This window comes from Thermobia domestica, chromosome 16 (genome assembly GCF_964235325.1).
Source record: "Thermobia domestica chromosome 16, izTheDome1.hap1.1, whole genome shotgun sequence".
Lineage (NCBI taxonomy): Eukaryota > Metazoa > Arthropoda > Insecta > Zygentoma > Lepismatidae > Thermobia > Thermobia domestica.
Genome location: NC_137469.1, coordinates 130,786,135 through 130,813,342, shown reverse-complemented (window position 1 = coordinate 130,813,342; position 27,208 = coordinate 130,786,135). Strand labels below are relative to the sequence as shown.

At 36.4% G+C, this 27,208-nt stretch overlaps 2 protein-coding genes across 4 annotated transcripts in view; one reads left to right on the top strand and one right to left on the bottom strand.

Annotated features, from left to right (window-relative positions):
* Positions 1 to 27,208, top strand: part of LOC145673417 (uncharacterized) — a 755,597-nt gene that overhangs the window by 457,999 nt on the left and 270,390 nt on the right. Inside the window, exon 23 of the mRNA XM_081743106.1 lies at positions 5,918 to 6,059. Coding sequence (XP_081599232.1) covers positions 5,918 to 6,059 — 142 coding nt within the window. The remainder of the gene's footprint in view (positions 1 to 5,917; positions 6,060 to 27,208) is intronic.
* The window catches only part of LOC145673418 (uncharacterized), a 207,508-nt gene that overhangs the window by 121,946 nt on the left and 58,354 nt on the right, over positions 1 to 27,208 (bottom strand). The window lies entirely within an intron of this gene.

The window sequence follows — 27,208 nt, the reverse complement described above, 5'->3', positions numbered from 1 at the left end:
GGCACTATGTGACCTCTGGGCTGCACAGCCTTCCCTACTTAATCTGGCTTGTATTAACGATATTAAACGTAGAATGCGTCAAATCGATACTCGAGTATCGTTGCAGGCGTATTTTTCAGACGATCTATATCATTGTTTTCTGGAAGAATCGTCTTCCTTGTATCATGTGGATCGCCTTTTTCGACAGCGACGAGCTACATGTATTGAATCGTTAGTATTGGCCAACGGCGATACCATTTCTGACCCTTTACAGATTTTATAAGAATTTATGCAACACTTTATAGCCTTCACGAGCGCATCGCATTCGGATTTTCCTTTTGCTCCTGAGTTTCTATCAGCCATTCCCCAGAGGCTGCCTGCAGAAGCTTGTCAGGCTCTATTGCGCCCAATTACGGCTGACGACATCTTGGCGGTTCTCAATAAGTCTAAGGGACGTAGTTCTCCCGGCATAGATGGCTGAGTGTATCTTTTTACCGTCATTACTGGCCTATTCTTCGTGGTACCCTTGTGACACTTTTTAATTCCTGGTTGTCTAATGTGCCCTTTCATTCTAATACTGCGGTTGTCGCTCTTATACCCAAATCGTCCAAGGCGAAGGTTGTGGCTGATTACTGCCCTATCTCTTTATTGCCAGTTGATTTGAAATTATTTACTAAAGTTCTTACAGCCCGATTACGACCTATCATATAGAAACTTATCAGTCCGTATCAAGCAGCCCTGAACGAATCGAATAACATTCAATTTACCCTTCGTACTCTTCGAGACCTCTTTGCATACTTTCAGTCTCGCGGTGTCCCAGCCGGAGCGTTAGCAGTAGACCTAGAGAAGGCTTATGATAGTGTCGATCACAATTTCCTTCGTCTAACCCTCGACGCTTGGGGTTTTCCCGCAGCTTTCTGTCAAGTAATTTCGAATTTATACACCACCGCCACGTTTCGTCTCCAAATTAATGGACATCTATCTGACCTCATTCCCTTAAAACGAGGTTTGCGCCAGGGCTGTAGTTTAAGCTCTATTTTGTTTTCTTTAGTTATAGACCCTCTTCTCCATCGTTTGGCGCTGGTGTCTCCCCCAGGCCCTACCCTCTTTACTTGTCAAAACATCTATTGTTTCGCTGATGATCTGACTATCACAGGGGTCGACGCAGTTGCTCTTCAGGGTGTCTTTCCGGTTCTCAAGCGATTCTCGCGTTGCTCTGGCCTTTAGTTTAATGCAAAGAAAACTCAAGTGTTACAATTTCACGGTTTTCAGTTACCCTGTCCTACCCCAGGTACGCAGCCTATACCGCATGTGACATCCTTAACAATTTTAGGGATTCCATTCACGTCCCTTCCCACTCCCCATTATGAAGAAGTTTGGCAACCTCTCCTTACGCAAATTCGAGGGTTGTTCTTCACCCTCCGCTTTCGTCGACTTCATTTATGGCATCGCATTCAATTTATCAATATCTACGTGGCAACTAAATTGTGGTATAGGGCTCGGGTATTTCCCCTCCCTGAGATTTACGCCAAAAGATTCGAATCTCTGTTCCTTTGGCACATATGGCGGGGTTACTATTTTCGCATCCCCAGAACTGCCATTTATCTCTCACGTTCCCGCGGTGGTCTCGGTTTAGTTCATATCCGTCTCAAATGTCAAACTCTCTTCATGGCAGATTCCTACGTTGGTCTTTCATCCGTCGATTCTATTACGAACCATTGGTTTAGTTGTTTTTGGCCGGAGTACGCTCACCCTGTCAATCCCCCTTTTATTCAATTTGCCGATCAGTGTCCGAAATATGTTTTGATCTTTATTCGATATTGGATTTATGCCGGGGTGCCTTTGGTCCCTCAGCAGCACAATGCTCGCTCATTATATTCTGTGCTCTTCACATTGTCCTCTCAGCCGACTCAGTTACGAGTAGTACAACAGTTTCCACATATAGAGTGGCAGCAAGTTTGGGCTAACATTTGGAACCCAATCTTACCTTCCTATATGCAAGTGTTATGGTTTCAAGTAGTCCATCAACTTACCCCAACACGTGCGCGGCTTTATGCTATACAACGAGCACCTGATGCTTTGTGTACTATATGTCGTTCTGAGGACACTTTGGCTCATCGGTTTACAACATGTGAGGGAGCGCCAGTGATATGGAACGCCTTGCAGGTGATGGTGGGTCGTATCACTCGTCGTCCGAGTGCACAGTTTCACATTAATCATTTGCTTCTGCCGGACTTTCATTTTTTTCCCCCACTAAGCATCGTACAGTGCTTTTCCTGCTAGCCAGCACTTTACTATATTTCCAGCGGCATATCACGTTACTGGATGCACGCACTTACTTTGATTTTCTTCAACGTACACGCCGGAAATGTTATTCTCCGCAGCAGGACAGGATTTCTTTTAGTAGGTTTTTAGAAGTGCTTTTGTCATGAACTAACGTTCCTCTCTCGTTTTTTTTATTTTTATTTTTTTTTAATTTTTTTATTATTAGTATTCTTATTATTATTATTATTATTATTATTATTATTATTATTATTATTATTATTATTATTGTTTAAATATGCATTTATTTATTTCTAGTTCTCTGCATTTATAGTTGTAGACCCAGATTTGGTGATTTTTGTATTTATGTCTAGTGCTTTTCTTGTTTAGACTCAGCTAGTTGAGTCCATTTTGTATTTTTCAAGAAGGTAATAATAAAACTAGTGGTGCAGTGGTAAAGTACCGGCCTTCCAAGCAGAAAATCTGTCTTCGATTCGCCACCAGATAGTATAACTTTTTCGCATAAAATAATGGCTGCAAAAAGAGATTTAACTTATGTTGGAGAACTTACAAAGCATCACTTGCGAGAATTCGAATAAACAGTGTGTGCGTTCTTCACCATACACTGTAATGATAAGTATGTTTCATATTTATATTCGTCCCTCTCTCTCTCTCTTTTTCTTGTCGTTTCCCTATCCTGTCGTTGCATCTTCCACTTGTCCCCCCTCTCTCACGTACACACGCACTTCATCTGCGTGTGCGTGTTCCAAAATTAAAACGGAGCCAGAGAACGATAGACCTGATCTGGAGAATGTAATTAACTGGCAAATTCAGCGTCGAGTTTTCGTGCTTTGGACATAACATCTCCAGTCCTGGTCATCTCTGAAAGAAATACTGTTTAAACACAAGAGAATAAGCAAAATATCTTTTTTATCATCTGGGTTACTGAGTTTCAGTCGAATTACCGGGTCACTATGGGTTTGAATCCTTGATCCAGTGGTGGTCCATAAGCTAACCAACATCATTCGACTGACACTATGATCCGTTTTAGCTCTAAGCGTGTTCATTCTCTCTGTGCAAATTACAACGTTATATTCGAAAGAGATGAAAGTGAAGCTGGATGTTCGGTACAGATAAAGCTTCCTAAAAGACTAGAAAATGATAACATCTTTGGTTATTTGAAAACAAAATTTTATTTACACTAGTTTCACACAAATTTGTTTCCATCTTATAATTCAATGTGATTTATTCACGTTGAAATTTGAAACATGCAAGGTCTGCTACATCTATAAGGAACATCCAATTTTCCATTTGAACATTTGTAACTTTTCATTATGATACGGTTTGGACTTTTAATATAGGATATTTCTGATAAAAATTTACCAGCAAAATAGCAATCATTCAATTTTATCTTTCTTTCTTTCTTCCTTTTTCTTTTCTTTTTTCTTTTCTTCACTTTGTATTATAGTCTGAAGTGGATTATATGACCTACGCTACCTACTGGTTTTATTAGAATGTAGTTTGCATCGGTACCTCCAATGAACACTATTGAATTTACAACCGAACCACGCAGAAACAAAGCATGTGTGTTAAACTGTTTACATTATCTTAGATGTGTCCCGTGAGATCTACAATTCTACTGGAAATTGAATATGCTATCCTTTTTGAAAGAGACTTTCAATGAATGTTTCAAGCATTCTCTATATATTTGAATAGTCCTGAAAAAAATATATAAAACAAACATTATTTCTATATTACTGTTGGATTTCTCGTAACGGAACTTTATAATGTTAGGTTCTTTTCTTGCTAAGTTTAAAATTCCACATTTTTATCTCTTCTCCCTTTCACTTTTCTTCTTCTTTCGCCTTCTCTCTCTCTCTGTGGCTCGTTTCTGAACCTCCGTGAAATAGACATTCATTGGTTTTAATTTTTCATTATGTGTGTTTCTGTTTCTCCCTAAATCAACTTATGAACGTTGTTTCGTCTCGGTTTTGTTATTTCATTTTATCGATACTAATACATGTCTAGTTTGAAATTAGAATTGCGTTCATGTTGTTAGCTAATTTTACTATGGACAGAAGAAAGAAGGAGAGGGAGGGGGTCTCTCTACCAGACACGATTATGGGATAAGGTGTATATTGGGTGGCCTAGCTGCACGGCGGCAGGTGTCGCAATTTTTTTGATGCGGAATGTACGTGCCGCTTTACAGACAGAAATGAAGAACGTTTTCATAAAAATCGGCAAGGGGTATCATAAAGGAGAAATTTTTTCGACTATTTTTTTCAATTACTCGCACCGTTTGCAAGATTTGAGCCGTCTTGTGGTTAGAATTTCTAATTCATATATGGCCAGTGTTTTCTTTCTTTTTGTATACATTATGTAATAAGTATATAAATTACACACACGGTTAATTATGTCAGTTATATACGGAGTTCATTAAAAAAACTCAAAACAATGAAGATTTATCTTAGACTGGAGAAATGGTTATCTTTCGTTTTCTTATCATTTGGCCATTATCATGAAACAAACACCTGAGAGATATAAAACCCCTATATATAACTATGTGATGTTGGAATATATAACTCGTAGGGTATGAAGCTTTACTTTTAAAAAATTTCAGTACTTCCAGTGTACTCCTAAAAATTTAATAAAGAACTAATGGCCATGTTTTTTTTTAATATTCATTAGAACTGAGCAATTTACACAAAATTTGGAATCAACCAATGAAAACGACACGTTTCTAGCACTTGCGGGTTCAATATCTCATTGTCGAAAAGACTGGAGACAAACATATAAACTTTTCTGTGGGAACAAACACATACGCGTAAATCTAGTATTTTAATACAACAATAATTGAAATAGTTTTATTTTCGAGTGCTCTATTTTAATATTCGCAATATTGAAATTTTTGAACATACATTTTTCACACGTTTGAAAAAAAAAAAGATATCATTACTAGAAAAATTAACGTAATACAAACAGTTTTTATTTTTTTCAGTTTCCAATTTTTCCGGAATGAAATCGAAAAAAATACGGTTTTTTACCAACAGGTTTAAAATTTCCGGAAATTTTACAACACTAGTTCAGACACACTTGTACTTGGCCCAGCATTAAACTCTGATGTTAGTTCCGACGCAGTTCGATGCCTGTCCTGTTTTACCAGTCTGCTCAGCCTACAACGTCCGACTTATGTAATGAGGTGGGGGGCGCCCAACACCTCGACGTTTGGACGTCGTTTCCCCTTGGTTTCGCCACTTGTTGAAGACACTCACCACAGCACTCCTCGAACACCTGACAAGTCCTGCAGTTTCCGAAATTCTCGTGCCGAGTGTTTCTGAATGAGTATTTTCTTTAAAATAATATTAAAAATTATAGAAAGATTTTCGAGACATTCGAGTCGAGTCGAGATTTTTACGAGCTGTCTCGACTCGAAAATTCGAGTCGAGAAATACGTTTGTCTCGACTCGTCTTGAATTTTACAAAGTGTTTCTCGACTCGTGCGCATCCCTACTGAAGGGAATGAGATATGAGCCATGATCATAGGATAAACAGGGATGATGCTGTAGTTGCTTCACTTTATCCAGATTTTATTTTTATTGAAGTTACTCTGAAAGTTTGAGACCGTTCAGAGGCCCTTTTTGTAATCATAATGAAATTCCCTGATTTTCTTTTCCAGCATTTATCTTGTCAGTTCAATTGTTCAGCTCGCAAGCAAGTAAATCGGCAATGAGTCATAGTAATATAGCCTTTTATCAAGAGGAAATGGAAGTGTTAGTTAATTACATGAGAGAAAGAGGGATCAAAGAAAAGTTATGTCAGTAAGTATAAAATGTTATAATTTTGATAAAGTATAGATAATAATTGAGGAGTGTACGTGAAAACTAACTGAAATCTCCACTGCTGAAAATCTTGTTATTCTTTGGTCAGTAGCGGCTCTTGAGGTAGGTCACACCAGTATAGATTACTACTCTTCGCTACAAAGTAAGGGAAGAAACTTTGAAGTATGTACTAATTTCTGTATGCAACATATAGCGATAAAATGTGTATATCTATGCAAACTCATAGCAATCAAATATTTACTTTAACATAGTAATGTCATTCAAGAGCCGCCACTGGTTTTGCCCTCTCTCTATTCTACTTTTACTCTACTCAATAGTACAATTTGTTTACTTGCGCAAATAACTATTTTATTGAGTATGTCACAAGACAATACAATACGAGCATCAGTTCCGGCGTGTATGTCACATGATCGAACCAGTTCAAGTCGTAGAAACTCCTCGCTGGCACAATAAAAATACTGGTCATTATGCCTTGAAAGCTTGTGTAGTGTTGTGTCCCGTCTGTGATTTGAGATCTGAAAAAATGAAGATGCAACCAAGATTTTTTTTCTTTTTTAAGGAATTTTTCCTTTAATAGTTAGAACTGGTCACATTTCCGCTGAAAAAAAACTTCAAAAATTTGTTGTGCGAATTACAAATCAAAATGTTTTACATCAATCTTTAAAATAAAAATTTTCCAATAAAAACTTTCAAACCTAAATTTCTAATCTAAAATCTTCCAAACTAAAAATTATCAAATCAGAATTTCTAAACTAAATCTTTTCAAACCAAGATCTTCAAATCCAAATTTTCAATCTATAAATTCGAAAAATCAAACAGTGATCGAGGAATGTTTAAGGAAAGCTTTTAAACTTTTAAAAAATTTAAAGATTTGAAATAGATCGGCCAATGAAGTTGTATCAAATAATAACTTCTCACCAATAATCTTAGACTATAGTCGGAACTACAATACTGGGATTCAAAAATTTTCAAATTAACATTTCAAAATATCAAACAGTGATCGATATTTTTTTTTTCAAAGTAAAAAATAAAGTCTCTCTGAAACATCTTAAAAGTTTTAAAGAAAGATTTGAAAGTAATCAAAAGATCAGATTGTATCACAAATAACTTTCAGCAATGATCTCAGTTGTAAGTAAACTTCAAAGTGTGAAATTGTTGTTGCATATCAATTACTTTTTAATAATTACCTATCACGTATTACAAAATCTTTTATTTAAAAAAAAAACTCAACTAAACTCTTCAGCAAAACAAACATTGATAAACGAAAATATTGTGATAAGAAAACATTTCATGGTTAAGGGAGCAGACTACTAAAAACGATACAGAAACTAACCATTTTTCTTTTGCCCGATTTTCGTAAGTGAAAAGAAAATGCAACTTACCGCAATAAGAGTTAATGTTATTCTACACTCGAAAATATGAATCGGAAGAATTTTCAGTGTTGCCTTTCATAGAAATTATAGTGTGGCCAGAATGTGAATTATCCAAAACTCTATTTTAAGGCAGCGACTAGAAAAATAAATTGAACGGTAATTGAAGACTTATCATGTTGTCTCGGCTTCTTGTTAACTATTTTTCAAATAATATTTGTATTTATATTGTAATAAACAGAAAGTTATTAAAATTATACTTTCTAATTCTACACTGAAAAGAATCCGTTATCCGGACAGCGGTATAATGTACACATATACAAAATCCTTATGTTTACTACGGAAATCACTACGAAGCATACGTTATCCATATGCTACATACTTTTCCCGCTCAGAGCTTACATCATTTCGTTGCAGGATGTATTACATCTAACAGTCTTCCATATATATATGTGTGTGTGTGTGTATGTATTTACAAACGTCACCTATATGTTACATACGTCCGTCTGTAAGTGACATCCTGGCCACTTATACACAGTTCTTTCGTTCGTAAGGAAAGTACGTTTATTCGGAATACTTGCATGGAAAGTACCTATAAAATATACTTTTTATTTATACGTTTGCTGTACGTTACGTCCAAAAACTACAGGATTTACACATATAACCTACACTTTTGTGTACATCACATTCGTTTTCTTTTTCAGTGTATCAATAGTTAATTTTATAACTTTGTCACTTTTTCAACTGCTTGATTAACAAATAAACGGTTTTCAAATATTCACCTTTATCTGTAACCTTAGACTAAATTCGACCTTTATGATTCGTGACTAAAAATCCCAAGGTTGAAAATGTATAGTTGTTGTTGTTTCAATGCGTTTTAGTAATTAACTATCAGATCTCAAGTCTCAAATTTTTCGATTAAAGACCTAAGAATGTGGGTCGTAAGAAGATTTATTTTTTTTTAATTAAAATGGTCTAAACAGTGATTTTAAAATTTTAAACAAAGATTTGAAGGTGATCAACCAATCAGGTTCATCAAGAATATTTTTTTTCTAACAGTAACCTTAGATTATTATTTAGGATTTAGATTTCTGGACTTTCGGTATCTATAGCCATGTTTGCCCGTCACGTATAAAGGATGACGTCCCTCGGCGATCACACTATCCGAGGAAAGGAAGGAAGAAAGGATTGGGAAAGGAAGGAAGCGACCTGGGACCTACATGTTAGGTATCACCCCGGCATTTGCCTGGTATGAATGAGGAATACCCAGGAAAACCTCATTTAGAATGGCTGATCTGAAAAAGCTTTTTACACTTTTTCGACCGAGTGTCCTCACCGGGAATTGAACCCGGGACACCTTAGACTGAGTCATAGCTACAATCCTAAGATTCAGAGTGTAAAATTGTAAATATATATCAATAGGTTATAATAATTTCTTATCAGGTTTCGTGGCCAAAATTTGAAGTTAGAGGTAGGGATCGACCTATCAGATTTTACCAAAGATAACTTTCAACCAACGAGCTTACACTACGACCTACATACACTCATACATTCATATGAACATACAATACAATTATATATATAATCATCTCATGTTAGATAGTCAAAATTTCCTAAATTTAAATTTTGTTAATATCTTACTTATACAAGGATCAACGTGAACTATTCAAAGTTGCAAAAACAACACAAACAAAAGACGTAGAAAATATTTATCAAATTTTATATTTGGACAATTTCTAAATTCAAGGTAGGGTCAACGTACCCTTTCAAAATTTTCGCGGTGACTCAGTGGTAGAGCATTCACTTCTGGTGCATGGGGACCTTGGTTCGATCTCAGCTCGCGCCAAGTAATATCTGTGGTGGACAAACACCGTGTGCGCGGGTTTTCTCGGGGTTCTCCCGTTTCCTTCTAGTTTCTCCATTCCACTATTTCATTCATTTCTCATCATCACCGTCTCCTTTAGCCTAGACGGCATTTTTTTCCTTTGAAAATTTAGAAGGAGTACATAAGTGTACCTAAGTCCTATGAAAAATAATAGATCCCTGTACTCACCCACAAAATCAAATGTTGTAGGGAAGCGTCGTGATCAAAATATTGTTATAGTAATACTTGGCATTTCTTATTCATAAAAGGAACAAACAGGCAGAGTTGGCGTGGGTCAATGAAAACTTGACCCACCACCGACCCTGACCCACTGACCCACCACCCGCCATGACCCACTCTGACCCACAACCCACCGTGACCCACTATGACCCACAACCCACTATGACCCACTCTGACCCACCCTGACCCACCACCCACGGTGACCCACCCTGACCCACCACCCACGGTGACCCACCCTGACCCACCACCCACCATGAACCACTCTCATCCACTTTGACCTACTCTGACTCACCAAAATCCATCGTCATCAACTCTGAACACGATCCACAGCCTCTTCTGAACTGACTAAAGAGTTTACACTTGTAATAAAACAAGACTGTGAAATTGTCACTAATCGGAGTTTGAATTTCTAGTCAATCGCTCAAGCACCACTCTGTCACAATAACGGTGGATCTAACCTTTACGATATAAAATGGTAAAGTGTTTGTCAGTGAGGAAATTGAAACTGTTCGAGGTGGGGAGAAATTAGTGTGTGCCTAAAATATACTTGTACTAAGAGAGTATTCTTGCAAGTGTTAATTTCTGAACGCATTCCACAAGAAACTTCTATTCGCAGGAAAATACCCCTGTACAAGATGGAAAAGGTTATGGTTTCTCAGTTCACAGTATTTTTCTCACAAAAGACTTGAAAAATCAGTTGTTCATAGGGTATAAAGGTGCTCGGGTACCCTATGTGAAAGCATCTCCATAAAGTATGCTCATAATTGTAATTTGTGTAATCACTAAAATACCACGTTAAATTTAAGTTACAAATATGCATAATTGCAATTATTATGAATATTTATTCAAAAGTAGTTTACCTAAAGCAAAGAAGAGAGTTACTAAAAAGTAGGTACAAAGTTGAATAACACAAATAAGCCATTAGTAATACAAGTATACATTTCCCGTAACTCGTAATTTTCCACCTTAAAACAAATCTGAAATCGGATTTATTTCCTGTTGGTAACTTTTGTGGCGGTAAATCATTCGCAGTGGAATGATATCCATCCTTCAGCCAAGAAATAACTAGCTCGTCTACTTTGAGCTTGTCTAGCCATTAACATTGATGAGCAACAAGTTAGACAATGTTTGAGCACTTAATCTATTTCTAATATCAGTCATCTGTAAATTCATAAATTCCCCGTTCGCACTCTGTCGTGGAAATTGATAATACTTCTACCCGATTTCTGCAACTTCTCATCGACAATCTACTTGTTAGACTTAAGTCTGATAACGATTTTTCTCGGTCAGTTTTGAAATAGTCAGCAAGAAGTATCATCTCTCTATCGCCATACAACATCTTTTCCATGTCGACCATGTCAGTTGGCAATGTCGACCCATGTAGAACAGAAACTTCATCTACCACGCCTTCGATAGGGGATCTTGTGAATAAATTATCAATTAAAGCCTGATAAACTGATGATTTCTTATTTGTTTATAAATTTAATTTTTCTAATTACACATGAAGGTTTGATACCATTACCAAGTTCCCTCCCTCGTCTAGAAAGCGAAAGGGAACGAGGTTTCTGGAAAGTATTCAGAGGTGAATGGGAATTTCCCTCCTTCTTTAACTTCAATTACCACACTGCTGTTTGCCATGTGCCAAATTACGATGAATTTCAATTAAATTATCATAGTATAATTATTTCCTTGTTGAATTATCAATACTTTTCAGTGGAAAAAAGGATGAAATTTCAAAGTTCCAAATCAAAGTAAGTAGACCAACGTAAAGGAAAAATAGTGTAAAATTTTCCATACAATTATGCGTACAATCCAAACTTAAAATTTCTGTGTAATTAAACTTACAGTACAAATTTTATGCCTATTTTTCTCACAAATTTATGGGTTGATTGCCCTGTGCTGTGAGCGCTCCATATAATAAACATAAGCTTCAGCAATTATTATAGCAGAAAGAAATGGATATATGAAGCCAAGCACTGTATTTTTTGTTTCTGATTTTTTTTTCTGAAATAACATCGATCGTTTTCGATCATTTTTAGAAACCACCTCACGATCAATTTTCCATATATAGAAAGTGCCCCCCCCCACACACACACATAAAGGAGAATTTAAAAAAATGCTAGGACACATTCTGTTTATTTTCAATAAAGAGTTAATACACTGAATTTCAGCTCAGTAAGTTTAACGGCGTGCGAAATACTCATTTTTTTCCCGCAAAAATTCGGATCCTCACTACCTCCTTAGGATATTATGCATTATAATAAAAGCAATATAACATCCCAATTTGGATTAAGGCCTAACTATAGTAAAAGTAATTTCATTTGACTTTGCAATTTGACCGTGATGATCAGGCACACATAGTTACATTCATTTTTTTATAAATAATTTATATATTACAGTGATTCAAAAATATGTTTTTTCCAGTAGTTAGCTCTAAAAACTCACAGGTCTCGAAAGCCAAATTGTAGTGTAAGTCCTATTGCTATTATTACCATTAAAAATAGCAATATCCAAAAGTTCCCGAAGTTCTTTTTTCACTTGGTTAGATATACTCACCTCAGGTAAGTAGACAGAAACAAGTGGAAAAGAAAGGGAAATGAAGATCTTGAAAGTAAAACGGAGACAAATTTACCAGTCTTCAGAAGATACTCTCTACAATGCAGTGAGCAGAGAGGATCGGTAGATCATACTGAGTCGGTGGGTCGCAGTGGGTCACGGTGGGTGGTGGGTCGCAGTGGGTCATGGTGGGTGGTGGGTCGCAGTGGGTCACGGTGGGTGGTGGGTCACAGTGGGTCGCATGCTGTTGACCCACGACCCACTGACCCACTCAGAAAACTTGACCCACTTAACCCACCGACCCACTGACCCACTCCATCTCTGCAAACAGGACCACTTAAATTTACAAAGTTATCCAGGGTGATTCAGGAGGAATGTCACGTAATTCGTGAGGTGATTCTACATGTGAAAATAAACCGAAAAGTCGTATGAATATGTGTCCGATCGATCGTTACCGAACTGGAGCGGGTTGAAGATTACATACATCCATGAATGAATATGAAGACAAGTGTGAATATTACTTACCGAAATGCTGTATAGGCGCTGTGGTGAACAGAATAATTGTGGAACAGATGACTTACTGAATGACTTATTGATTTTCTTTCCGGATTCTGCAACAAGCGTCATATCATCTGGAAACCATATACACCTAATCATTTTACCTCCTATCGAAATACCATCTTCATAATTTAGGCTGTTTTTCACTATCTTTTCTAGATATATATTAAATAATGATGGCGAAAAGACATAATCTCTGTCGAGCTCCCCTTCCAATAGTACTCTTCTCTGTCATTTCCTTCCCTATTGTCACACTTACTTGTTGGTCATGTGTAATTTTCTTATGAATTTTCGATCTTTCCATTCTAATCCAACCTTCTTCAGAACTTCCAACAACTATCCCCAATTCACGAGGTCAGAAGCCTTTTCTAGATCAATAAGTAGGTCTACCACATACAACTCTCTCCCTTTTTCTATAAAATTATCACCGATCATCATGAGCCCGAATTGCTCCTCGTCAACATTTTCATTTTTTTTTCTTTCAGAATTCGAAGCAAAATATTTGCTGCATGACATATGAAATAGTTCTGTAATCAATCGTCACATCTCTAGATTCGATTTCTTAGCCATCGGCATCATTATCATCTTCAGTAAGTCTTTTTGGCCACTCTCCTGTTTCATATATTTCATTGAAGACTCTAAACAATTCTTTCTTGCCCTCATTTACCATATTCTTATTGAACTCGATTGGTATCTTATCTATCGCGGTTACCTTTCCATTTCTAATCTTGGATATAACTTTTTCGAACTCATCCGGAAGATTTTACATATACTGTAAATGAAAAAATAAGCAATTTGATAAAACAAAATAAATACGAGCTGCCTATTATTGTTGGCAGTGATTGGTATATATTTTAACCCCATAAAAGTTTTTTTTCTTTCTTCTCGAGAACTGCGCATTAACATTTACTCTGAAACTTTTCATTTTAGTAAGATATATGCAGTAAGATTCATTATTTTCGTAAGATTGATTAGTGTTAAACAAAAATTATAGTTTAAGATAAATTATATACTTCGTCTTAGTAAACAAAAGGAATAAGTATAAGAGTATAAGAGGAATTATATAGCTAGCCTTAGGCAATAAATTACAATTTAAGACGAATTAAGTACTTAGCCTTAGTAAACAACAATTACAGTTTAATAGGAATTATATAGTTTCGTACTGTCACTCTTCTAGCGCAGTAATAAAGAGCTAGATATATTTCAGTAGTAGTTTAATCTTAAAAAAGATATTGGTAGTTATTGTATAGCATGAACCTTTAGGTTGAAAGGAACTTTTTTCTCGACTTTGTGAGGAAAATTCGTGTGAGAATTATTATTCTCCCTATTATTTTCTTCAACATCTCATCTCTGGGCATTTCTTTTCTAAGGATGCTATCGAGACGAGACTTTGTACAGTCTCGGTCTCGTCTCGGTTGATAAATAGCGGTCTCGGTCTAGTCTTGGACAACAGATGCTTGTCTCGATCTCGGTCTCGGTCTCGAGAACCAAGATCGCCTCGAAAGTCTCGAAATAAATAGTGTAAAATTAAAATTGTGAAAGTATTATTATCGTACAGTCTGTCGTTTCCGCCTCTTATTTTTTGCTTTCATTTTTGACTTAGAATTTTGGTATGGTATACCTCTTCATAGGTAATTTGCTACCGTTAATGCTTTCCGTGGGTGTGTTCCACGTTCAATCATCAACGGGTATATCATGCCTGGGATAAAACCCTAACAGTAACCCATATTTCACTTTCAGCAATAGACCTTGTCTCATACAACCTCAGTACTACCTACAGAATTAAACTGCATTAAATTAACTCCATTACTATACAATAGTTCAGTTCCTACCTTTGAATCAGAATTGTTCAATACCTCCTAACGGATAACACCGAAATTGAAATTTTATAATTTCTCTTTTGTTATCCAATACATTCTGCTTTGACTGTGATTTTAAATACAGAACATAATGTTCATTATCTTAACAAATAGGGTAAATTATTACTACAATATACAGTATTTTGTTTCAAATTGATCAAATGCTTGATTACCGTGTCACATCTCCGTGTGTTTCAGTCTTTTGATGAATAAATGTTCACAAAAAACAGCTTATTGTGATAAATGAATAAATGTTTATTTGCACTAACTACACAACTGAAACTCTTACAACTTACTGTTATATTGTCTTTTTTACGAATTCCAGAGTACCGTCTTGTATGGATCTCTTGGTGCTCAACATGCTGACACTCACACACACAAACTGTTTTTAAAACAAAAGAGAAACGTTATGCAAATGTAATGGCAATGATACAAACTCACTATAAAAGTCTCTACATTCTCCACTCTCTTGATTGAACCAAGTCAATTAACTTACACATAATCCACATTATCACTTTTAGGTAAAGGTACAATTTTAGTAATTGGTCTCTTAACAGTCCTTGTTTTACACTTTACACTCACTACTCTCACTAGTCCATCTTTTCCCGGAAAAACTTGTTGAATGACACCTAACTTCCATAAGAATGGAGGAGAATTGTCTTCTTTGATTAGAACCACATCTCCAATAGCAATATCAGGTTGTTTTGTTGTCCATTTTCTTCTCTGCCGGAGTTCATGTAGATAATCCTGAGACCATCTTTTCCAAAAATTTTGCTTCATCTTCTGAAGGTGATTCCATCTTGATAATCGGTTGGTCGGAATGTCCACTAGAACTGGTTCAGGAATGCTCATCAAAGGTTCACCAATAAGGAAATGTCCTGGAGACCAAAATGAAGGATCATTGGGATCATTGGATAGAACGGTGATTGGTCTTGAATTCAAACAGGCTTCTATTTGTGTTATAACTGTGTTGAGTTCTTCAAATGTCAAAATCGTGCAACCTACTATTCTTCTTAAATGAAACTTAAATGACTTCACTGAACTTTCTCAAATGCATGCAAAATGACTTGCTCTGGGAAGAATGAAATGCCATATAAATTCTTCTTGCACTGCAACATCTTGAATTGAGTTTTGAAATTGTTGTGAACTGAGTAGTTGTTGAAGCTCCTTTAGTTCTCGCTGAGCTCCAACGAAATTGGTTCCGTTATCACTATATATGTTCGAAAATTTGCCTCTTCTTGCTACAATTCTTCGAAGAGCTGCTAAAAATGCTTGGCTACTCAAATCACTCACTAACTCCATATGAATCGCTTTGGTTGCTAAGCATACGAATATTGCAACATGCGCCTTTGTCACTTTACGAGATCTAGTTCCTTGCTTATTCATTAGGGGACCGGCGAAATCCACCCCTACGTGAATAAAAGCTCGAGCTGGCTGTACTCGTGCTGATGGTAATTGACAAAATGAGTTGTTCTAAGGCTGACGCTTTCAATTTAAAACACACTAGACACTGATGAATGATAGATCGAATGACTTGTTTAGCTCGTGGGATCCAATATTTTTGCCTCAATGATGAAATCAATAACTGCGGTCCAGCATGTAACAATCTTCTATGTTCGGCTTCAATTATCAATTTGGTGAGATGCTCTTTACGTGGTAAGATCATCTGATGTCTGCTATCATACGGTAAGTCGGAGTTTTTTTTAGCCGTCCTCCCACTCGTAGCAACTGTTCGTTATCTAAAAAATGGGCACAAAGATTTAAGTTCACTTTGGGATGAAACTTGGCCTGACGAAGCTAAATCTTTGAATTCTTGCGAATAACTAACCTGTTGGATTAGCTTAATGAATTGTTGTAAAGTATCACTAATTTCAGTAGTGGAAATAGTTTCTACTTTCTTCTCGTTGTGATTTTTACAATTGTAAATAAAACGGCGACACAAACAAATAACTCGCAATAGTTTTCATAATGATGAAAATTTCTCCAGACAGCTTATGTCACCTTCATAACTGGCTAAAGATAGGGTCGTTACTTTCCTTTCTTCTGGAACATCTTCGTCTACCACTTCTGATTGTTCGGGCCATGCAGATGATTCAAGCCATGCGGGTCCATGCCACCGAATATCTGTTTCCTTCAACTGTTTTGGATCCATTCCCTGTGTAATAATGTCGGCTGGATTGTCCATTGACGACACATGATGCCACTGGTTGACTGATGTGATCTCCTGTATCTCTGCAACCCTGTTTCCCACGAACTCCTTCCATCTGGCAGCTGGAGATGATATCCATGCAAGCACTATTTTTGAATCTGTCCGGAAGTAAGTACTATCCACTGAAATGTTTAATATCGGAATTATTTTGTGATACAACCTGCTCAAAAATACTGCCGCACAAAGTTCAAGTCTTGGTAAAGTTACCTTTTTAATAGGAGCTATTCTCGATTTAGAACCCAAAAGTTTAACAGTAGTTTTGCCTGAAATGTCCACAGTTTTAACATATATGCAACAGCCGTAAGCAAGTTGACTGCTGTCAGCAAACCCATGTATCTCGACATGAACATAATTCTTCAATACTATACATCTATCAATTTGTATTTCGTTAACACTTGGAAGATGATGACACATGTCTAACCGTTGCTGGTAGAGCTCTGATGGCATTTGGTCATCCCAATTGAACTTATGGATCCACATTTGTTGTAAGAAAATCTTGAATGGAGTAACTACAGGGCTGATAAGTCCTAAAGGATCAAATATTTTTGTTATGGTCGAAGTCACTTGACGTTTGGTTGGTAGGCTGATCGTGAGACATTCTTTAACTGACTTGTTAGTAGAGATGCAAGGGCTCCAAAAAAAAAAAAAAAAAAAAAACGGCTTTTTTGGAAAAAAAACTCGGTTTTTTCTGCTTCGCTTTTTTGCTTGGGAAATTTTGGGCTTTTTTCAAAATTCTGCTTTAAATTGATAAAGCAAACTTTGTTTTGCTTCTCTATAATACAAAAAGTCATTTAATTAGTGGTTGATGCTGATAATAATATAAAACCTCGAAAATAAACCATGAATTTCGAAAAGATATTTCAAACAATTTTACTTCAACATGTTTACATTATGAATTCCAAAGGATTAACCAATGTATATAATAAGAAGTTTTTAACTTCCTATATACAAAAGTAAGCAGAGTTGGCAAGAACCATGGTTGTTTTTGAAAATGCCAAAAACCCGTCTTTGGGGGGGATGTTTAAACCAGACTTTTTTGGTTTAAAGCAGGCTTTTTTGGTTTAAACCAGGTTTCTTGGTTTAGATATTTTGCTTTATGTGTTTATATCACATATTCACAGAAATAAGTTTGTTTTGCCTTGGTGTTGTTATGCAACAGCGGGGTTATACTGCAAGAAGTCCCATAAGCTTAAAGAAATCCGGTCAGTAAATGTCTTAAATTGAGAAGCTCTCGCCTTAGCCATCGGGAAAATCCCGTCATTACTTGAAATGTAAAACAATAACGGGAAAATCCTGTTATTGCTTTGCATGTAAAATTTAAAGGTCAACGTATTATAATCAGTACGCTAAAACTGAGGTATTAAATTACAAATTTAGTACGTAGATATCATTGAAAGTCCAATCCAAGCTAATGTTGGAAGCTACGTAGGCAATCGATAAATTTTGCCAATTTCTATCAATATATTTAAGCAATCTTGGCTTCTTTATAAAACAACAGGCATTTAGGCATGCAGAAATATACAATTTGGTTTCGTTTCGTATGTTTAGGCTTAACATCCTTACGTAATACCGAGGTTATCAAGGAGAAGACTTTTGCTTAAAGTGACATCCGAACCGCTACTTGGTTTACACATGAAAGAAGGGTTGTGGTTCGACCGAGAATTGAACATGGGACACCTTGATTAAAAAGTGAGAGGGAAATAAAACTAATGCAGGTGGTTTGATATGTGGAAACGTCACCATGAAGTTCACACGATTCGCATTTTTCGTTCTTTTTATTTATTTATTTATTTTTTTTTTGTTTAAACCAGTTATTAAAAAAAAGTTGGTGTAAACAAGCCAACCCTAAAAGTTAACACTTCTTTTTAAAAAAATACATACAGTAAATACCTAACAAAATTGTATGTAGTATTTTTACTTCAAAATATTCCATATCCTCTTTTTAAAACAAAATAAAATTAAAATAAAACATAAGAGAAATATTAGGCTGCACATCTAGAGCGTTTGGTTCTGTATATTCTTGAAATTCTGCAGTTAAGTTTTATATAACCACCATCACGGTTTACCCAATCCTCAAGTTTTCTTAATTTTTAACAAGAGGGATTCAACATATCGTTACGAAACTTTCCCTCCCCCCTCAAAAAAAAAAGGACTATGGAATATATTTAAGTTAAGCTAAATACAACTGCACAACAAACATGACTGAGTGGTTAGCTTCTATCGGGAAGTTCGGGATTCAACCCAGCATTCGACCATTCTGACAAAGTTTTTCTTCATTCCATCTGTAAATGTAGAAATAGTGCGTGTACTGTGAGTTGGCCGACTTCCTTTCTTATTGTTTTTAAATCGTTATTATTACTAATTACCAGCAGTGACGGTTTTGCGAAGGTTAGGGGGCGGTCTTTTGGGCTGAAGCCTGTTCCCCAAAGTTACGGAATGTCTGCAACAAACGAAATATCTATTAGTTTACTCATAAACTTTAAGCTCCCGTCAAATAAAAATTACGAATGTTTAGAAAAACTAAACATTAGTAAGAAAGACCCCTCCCAAAATACTTTTCTAAATCCGCCACTGATTCTCAGTATAAAATGATCCGGAAGATTATTGCTAAACATATAAATGAAACGAAATATTAGTTATGCCTGTACTCATAAACTTCAAGCACCTCCCAAATAAAATTAGGACTTTTTAGAAAACCAGAGGATATATTATTTCTAAATCACTGCACAGCTACAGTATAACAGAAATGTGGAAGTACGGTTTGACGGATATATTGAAAAAGTACGCTTTGACGAATATATAGAAAAACGTAAGTTTAACTTTTGCGGTAGAAGCTAGAGTACTAAGTTCTTAGAAATGAAACACGGATGACAAATTGAAATGATCTAGAAGAAAAAAATGTCGATAACTCAAAAGTTAAAATAAAGTTAAATAGCCTCTAAAATTGCCCTCAAATACTCGTACATTCTTCATGTTAGCTTTAATTCGTAAAACATGTGCTCCATCCATCTTGATGGTGAATTTCAGAGCGAAATATCGCATTTAGGTCATGGAATTCTTATCTAACTATAGAATATACTATAAGAAAGCTATTTAGATAGAAAAATCATGAAAATGAAAAAAGCCAAAATTTCCAAAATTCTCGTTTTTTTCCCAAAAAAAGGCGGCTTATTATGTAAAAAAAACCATCGATTCAAAAAAGCCGGCTTTTTTCATCTCTACTTGTTGGTGATGAGAAGCTTATCTGATGCAGGATTCCACGATAAACCCATGTTGAAACACCTGACTCGGACTCAAATTCAAACGGTAAGTTTATTTCCCTATGTTCTTCTGGCACTGCTTCCAACAATGCTGGCTCGTTCGAACACCATTTTCTTAAAGTAAACCCACCGCTTTGCAATAATTGAATAAGTTCTTTCTGAAGCTTTAACGCCTGTTTAACGTTATGGAATTCTGAGCTTACATCATCCATATAAAAATCACGTTCCAATACTGTCGCTGCTTGAGGATATTTACTTCCTTCTTCTTCCGCTAACTTTCGAAGACACGCAGTCGCCAAATATGGTAATGATGCTTCACCATATGTGACCCGCTGCAATTCATAAATCTTGACTGGTTCCACTGATGAATATCTCCACAGAATTCTTTGAAGTCAAATGTCATCTTCACGAACTTTAATCATCCGATACATTGACTGAATATCCGCCGAAAAAGCAATAGGAAAGGTTCGAAATCTCGTGACAATTGAATGCAAATCTTGCTGGATTGTTGGTCCTGTCATAAGTTTGTCGTTTAATGAAACTGGTTGAAGTCTTTGCAGAACCGTCGAAAACCACTCTTAGCTTTGTTATGGTACTGGATTGTTTCAATACTGCGTGATGTGACAGATAACATTTCATACAACTATCTTCATGTTCTTCTTTCACTGGTTTCATATGATCTAATTCTTCATATTCCCTCATAAAGTTATAGTACTGCTCGTTAATTTCTGGACACTGCTGCAACCGTCTTTCTAGCTGGTAAAATCTACGAAGAGATAAATTATACGATTCTCCTAATGGTTTTGGCTTGGCTTAATTGGCAGACGTACAACGAATCGACCACTGCTATCTCTGGTAGAGTTTTCCTCAAAGTGTCGTTCACATTGCCTTTCTTCTTGAGTCATGACTGTTGAATGTATAGTTTCGAGCTCCCAAAATGTCTGTAACTGTCTATCAAGGTTACTTTCTTGCACAAAAAATGACACTTGTGGTATACTAGAATCTCTGTTGTAGGCACTTTACCCGCCAAAATGTACCGAAATTCAATCACTACTGGATAATTTCCTGGTCTAGTTAGTTTATGCGACTGCAAAATGTCCAAAAACACTTCTGCGCCTAACAAAATGTCAATAGTATCTGGTTGGTGAAAGTTAGGATCTGCATACACTATGTCTGTCGACAAGTTCCAATCAGCATGATCTATTGGCCTATTTGGAATGTTATCTGTTATTTTGAGCAAAACTAAACAGTTTACATCAATTGTAAATTCATGAATTCTTGATTTTTTATGTACATCCATACAATGCTTTGTTTCACTAATCACACTATTAATACCTTGAATTGGAACTCGGTGTTTATTTTTAGGTAGACGCAACCTTTGAACTAAATCTTCAGTCACAAAATTACTTTGACTGGCAGAATCTAATAATACTCTACATGGATATAATTTACCATTTGCATCTCGTACATTTACTATATCAGTAGATAACAGTAACATTTGGTTTTCCCTTAAAAATACAATAAGAACTTTGTGTCATATTTTCCCTATTCGTATTAGAATGACTCGAAAAATTTCTTGATTGTGAATTAGCAACACTGGGTTTCTCATCTGCTTTTGACATTACATCATAATGCAGCAAGGTATTATGGCTTTTGGAACAGCGTTTACAGCCACCTGATCTGCACGTCTTTACTTTACATTGTTTTTTGAGACAGCTGAAACACAATAAATTATCTCGAACATAGTCTTGTCTTTCTTTTACTTCAGCGTTTAAAAATGCAAGACAGTTAAACAACTGAGTATTATGTTTTGTTTACAAAAGTTACAGAAAGTCTGAGTTGTTGTCACGTATGATTTGGTTGTTTTTCTTTTTGTTTTGGTTCAGCACTCTGTCTATTTTTATCGCCCCTTCACCTTGACACTACTTCCTGCGATGGTGTATTTTTATAGTTTCAAATGCTTGACACCTACGTTCCAAGAAAGCAAACAACTCTGATAAGGGAGGGAAAGAATGATCTGTGATTTGTAACTCCCACGCACGCCTAGTGTTATTGTCTAATTGTGAAACGAAATGTTGAACAAACAAAACCTCTTCTAGTGGTGTCTGCAAATCTAAAGCTCGTAATGCATTCAAGTTACTAGTAGCTGTATTAATAAATTCTCTTAATTCTGATGTAGTTTCCTTTGTGATACATTTAATGTGTAACAAATTACGGACATGAGTAGCTGCAATCAAACGCTTATTTTCATACCTGTCTTTCAATAAATGCCATGCAATTTTATAATTAGCTTCTGTAACTTGCAGATTCGCTATTAAATCATACGCTTCCCCTCTCAATGCACTCCTAACGTAATGGAACTTTTGCAACACCGACACGTTATCGTTATTATGAATCTTAACTTTAAAATTGTCTGAAAATGAAAGCCAATTTTCGTATCGTCCTTCAAAGGATGGCAATTCAACACGAGGCAATTTTAATTGATCATTTGACACCTGATTCTCATTTTTCGAGGAATTGTTTGAATGAGATTCCTGGCTACGCTGAATAATAAAATCCTCTAGTTGCGCAAATACATCATAGTAAATGGTTTCAAACTCCTCCCTATAGGCTATGCATCGTCATCTACTTGTTCGTAATTTATTTCTAACTGCGATTGTACTTCATCGAATTTTTTATACAACTCAATCATTGCAGTCTTACGTACTTTCACCTGACTAATTGTAGTTGTTGAATTAATATTACTTACGTAGTTTTGAATTCTTGTCAGTTGACTTTTGCACACACCATGTTGTTTTACTAACTTGCTTCTGTCTGAGTCCTCCATCTTGAAAAATATTAGGTATAAGTCCCCACTAACACTAATGAACACAAGTCCACACTGATGAACGTGTTCTCACTTCCGTCTATTCACATAATTCCCAGAAGAATTAATAAATGTCATTGCACACATGAACAGCACTAAACAAAGAGCAATGTAACAATTGTTCACATACACATTCACAGTTTGTATCAAACGCTACTTCACTGTGATCCGGTCGGAGTTGACCAATGTTTCTGTCTGTTGATGAATAAATGTTCACAAAAAAAACAGCTTAATTTTGATAAATGAATAAATGTTTATTTGCACTAACTACACAACAACTGAAACACTTACAACTTAATGTTATATTGTTTTTTTTTTTTTTTTTTACGAATTCCGGAGGACCGTCTTGTATGGATCTCATGGTGCTCAACATGCTGACACTCACACACACACTGTTTTTAAAACAAAAGAGAAACGTTATGCAAATATAATGGCAATGATACAAACTCACTATAAAAGTCTCTACACCGTATTTAATTTACACTTTATGACACGAACTCCTGAACCTTGTGGTGGGAGCTACGACATTCATCTTTGCTTGTGTGTGGTCTCGGGTCGGATCATCAAACATGTTAGAATCAAAGTCCGATGTTTCGCATAGTTCACGTCTTATTTTAAAGTATATTCTGTTTCTTATCACTGGCGCAAATCCCAGGGGGGACGAGGGGACATGTCCCCCCAATCTTGGAGCTGGGGGGACTGTCCCCCCAATAATCTGACGTGAAAAGTACATTTTGGGATAAGTGTGGTGATTTGTGTTCGACTGCCACAAAAGAATATAGGATGAAATTGATTTCTCTTGGCTTTTCCATCTTTCAAACTGAACTTCGCGCTGTTTTGCGTTTAGTAGTCTCATCAATATGTATTAACTCCACTTCTGCTACTTGGGCACACATTGCAAAAAATTACCGAGGAGGATATGCTCCTCTCCTCATGCTGGAAAGTTGTCTCAGCTGTAGGTACAGGCACAAATTCCGCGGAAATGAAGGGACATGTCCCCCCCCCCCCCAACTTTGGAACTGGAGGCTATCCAAATAATCCGATTTGAAAGTGATTTTTGCTGATCAATGTGATGATTTGTGTCCGACCGCCACAAAGAAAAGTGAGATGAAATTGGTTTCTCTTGGCTTTTCCATTTTTAATGAAAATAAAGGTATGTGAGTATGCGTGACGTAACCTCTTGTGAAATCTTATCTCCTCCTCTCCCCTAGGCCCTTGCATATGAAGAGTATATAAACTACCCAATGTCAGTAGAACCCATCTTTTCAGTAAATGAGCATTTAATCTACCAGCCTAGGTATCTACTCATGCTTCGTAAGCTAACTAACTCTATGGCCTTTGGAATCCGGAGGTTCGATGCCGCGTTTACAAAAGCTCTCCATTGGCTTCTATCTTTAGCCAACTGGACCCAGTTTCTACTTTGAATTCCTTTCTCTGTGAGATCCATCTTAATATTGTCCTCCCATCTGCTCCTTGGTCTTGCTAATGGTCGTTTTCCGATTGGTCTTCAAGTCCAGACTTTGAAACAATCTTCCAATCCAGACTTTCTTCCATTCTAGCTACATGACCTGCCTATCTAAAGCTCCTAGAATTGATGACCCTAACAATGTTTGGTAATCCGTATACATTATGTAGTTCGTCGTTGTGAAGTTTCCGCCATTCCCCATTCCCGTTCCCCTTGGGTCCGAATATTCGTCTCAGGATTTTGTTCGCAAATACTTTCAGTCTATGTTCTTCCCTCAGAATAAGAGACCATGTTTCGCAACCATACAGAACAACAGACATGATTATCGTTTTATATATTTTAAGCTTCAAATTCCTCGACAGAATTCGCGACGACAAGAGATTTTGAGCTGAAAAGTAACAGGAATTTCCTGTTTTTAGTCGACATTTAATTTCTTCTTGAACATAATTTTCGTTTGTTAATATTGATCCTAGATATTTGAAAGTATCCACTTTATCAACAGTATTATTTAATATTTTAACGCATCCATAATTTGCCGTATTAGGGTCCCGACGCACTTCCATGTATTTAGTTTTCTCTGCATTTACTTCTAAATCCATTTCCCTGCAAGGGTTTAATAAGACTTCTGCATTTGTTTCTATTGTTCTCCTATCATCCCCTATTAAATTTACATCATCAGCGTACGACATAACCTGGTGAACACCGTTCAACTGTAGGCCCTAGTTGTTATCTTTGATTTTCCTTATAGCGCATTCCAGGACAAAGTTGAATAATAATGGCGACAACGCATCTCCTTGTTTCAGGCCATTTTCGGCGTGAAAGCTCGTGGAGAAAACTTTTCCTGCTCGGACTTTACTTTGGGATTCATTTAAACATGCCTTAATTAATCTAATAGCTTTTACGGTATTCCAAAATAATGTTTCTCTCCTAACCGAGTCGTACGACTTTCTAAAATCAATAAATAGTTGATGTACCGGGGTATTTTATTCCCACTTCTTTTCGAGTACTTGGCGAATGTAAATATTTGGTCGATTGTTGATCGATTTCGTATAAATTCGTTCTGATAATCCCCATTTCATCTGCTTATGTGGTCAATCTTGCTAATAAGATGATTAAAGGATTTTATGGGATGTTGACAGAAGAGAGATGCCTCAATAATTAATACAGTCAGTTTTGCCGCCTTGCTTGTGGATTGGAGCAATGATTGATTCTTTCCACTCTTGTGGCAATTCTTCCTTGATCCAGATAAGGAGGATGAGTTTGTGTATCTTATTCCACAATTTTCCCCCTCCAGCTAAAATTAGCTCAGCCGGAGTTTCGTCTACACCCGGAGATTTGTGTTTCTTTAATTATTTCTTTATAGCGATTTCTACTTCTATTCGTTTGGGTTCTGGAATATACGGTTCTGAGGTGTGTATCTCTCTTTCTCCATGCACATTAGTTTTTGGCTGCGCGTTAAGCAAATCGTCGAAGAAATCTTTCCATCTATTTAAAATGCTATCTGTATCAGTGAGAACTGTTCCGTCAGTTTTCTTTAATATAAGCACGAGTTTGGTAGCCTTTCTTAAATTCGTGGATCCCTTTATACATGTCCCGAATGTTTTTATTTTTGTTATTATCTTCAAGTTCCTTAATTTTAGCTTTCAAAAAATTGCGTTTCTCCACAACTATCTATCTTGGGAATTCTTTTCCAGGTTACTTCCCACTGGTTCTTGATTGCGTGACACCTTCTTGTATGCGGACGTTTCCTAGGCTGTTGTTGTATCGTGGTATCCGGTGGACAATTGTTTTCGTCTATTGGTAATATTTTTTTCTTGCAACACGTCCAGCACATTTGCCAGCTCATGTTAAATTATTTCATTAGTACCAGTCATTAGTTGCCAAATAATTAATTTCTGTATTAATTCGCGGTCAAGCAGTTCTTTAGAAACAGTGATTCTGTGGTTGCTTTCCATCGAAAGCTTAATGTCGAACGTCGAGGTACAGTCCCAGATCGAAACACTATACTCCGATGCGTTGCAACGTTCAGAAGTACTGGATCTGTGATGAGAAAGGAACCAACTAGTCTTCCCCGTTCAGTTCGAACTCAGAAAACGTACACAGAGTGAAAAGGATAATTCTTGCTAGTCCAAATGATCCGCTAGGCGACAGGCTGTATCGTTGGATATGTCACGTTTACCGCTTCATTGCATCCTGCATAATGATCTCAAATTGCGTCCGTACAAAATAATAATTGTCCAGCAGCTAAGTGAAACAGATTTTGTGCAGTGCAGACAATTTTGTGGCATAATGGACACTATTCTTATGGAAGATGTAGATGTCCCAGTATTCATGAGTAATAAAGACCATTCTCATCTGGATGGTTATGTTAATGTACAGAACTAATCTACGCTTCATCGTTTCATAGTGACTGAAACTGCATTTAGTCTATCAGATTCAGTAAAATTTAACATCACTAAAAGGGAGTAGCTGCAACATACTTTAAATTGTTCCGTATAGAGCCAACAGTGGAAAAACAGCACTATAGGTCTTAGTTAAGGAACCGGGTTTTTGCTTTTCCTGCAGTTGCCCACTTTGGAAGAGCAGCTTTCTTAAAATGGCGACCAAAAACAAAATGGGGGCGTAATGTCTTAAAGTCTCCTAAATAACACCCATTTTATTAACTTCTTGTTTTTATTTCATGTTTTTTTATCGAGGAATCTATTAGTGCGTTGTAAAACATAATTCCAATATGTTTTATGATCATTACACAATAATTTGAAAGTGGAAAATAATAATTGATGTTATATTAACTGATTTCGAAAATTAAATTCCATGATATTAACAGATTTTTCTCCCCAGATTCATGACTGAAGCAGAAGAGAGGTGCATTATCTGTTTA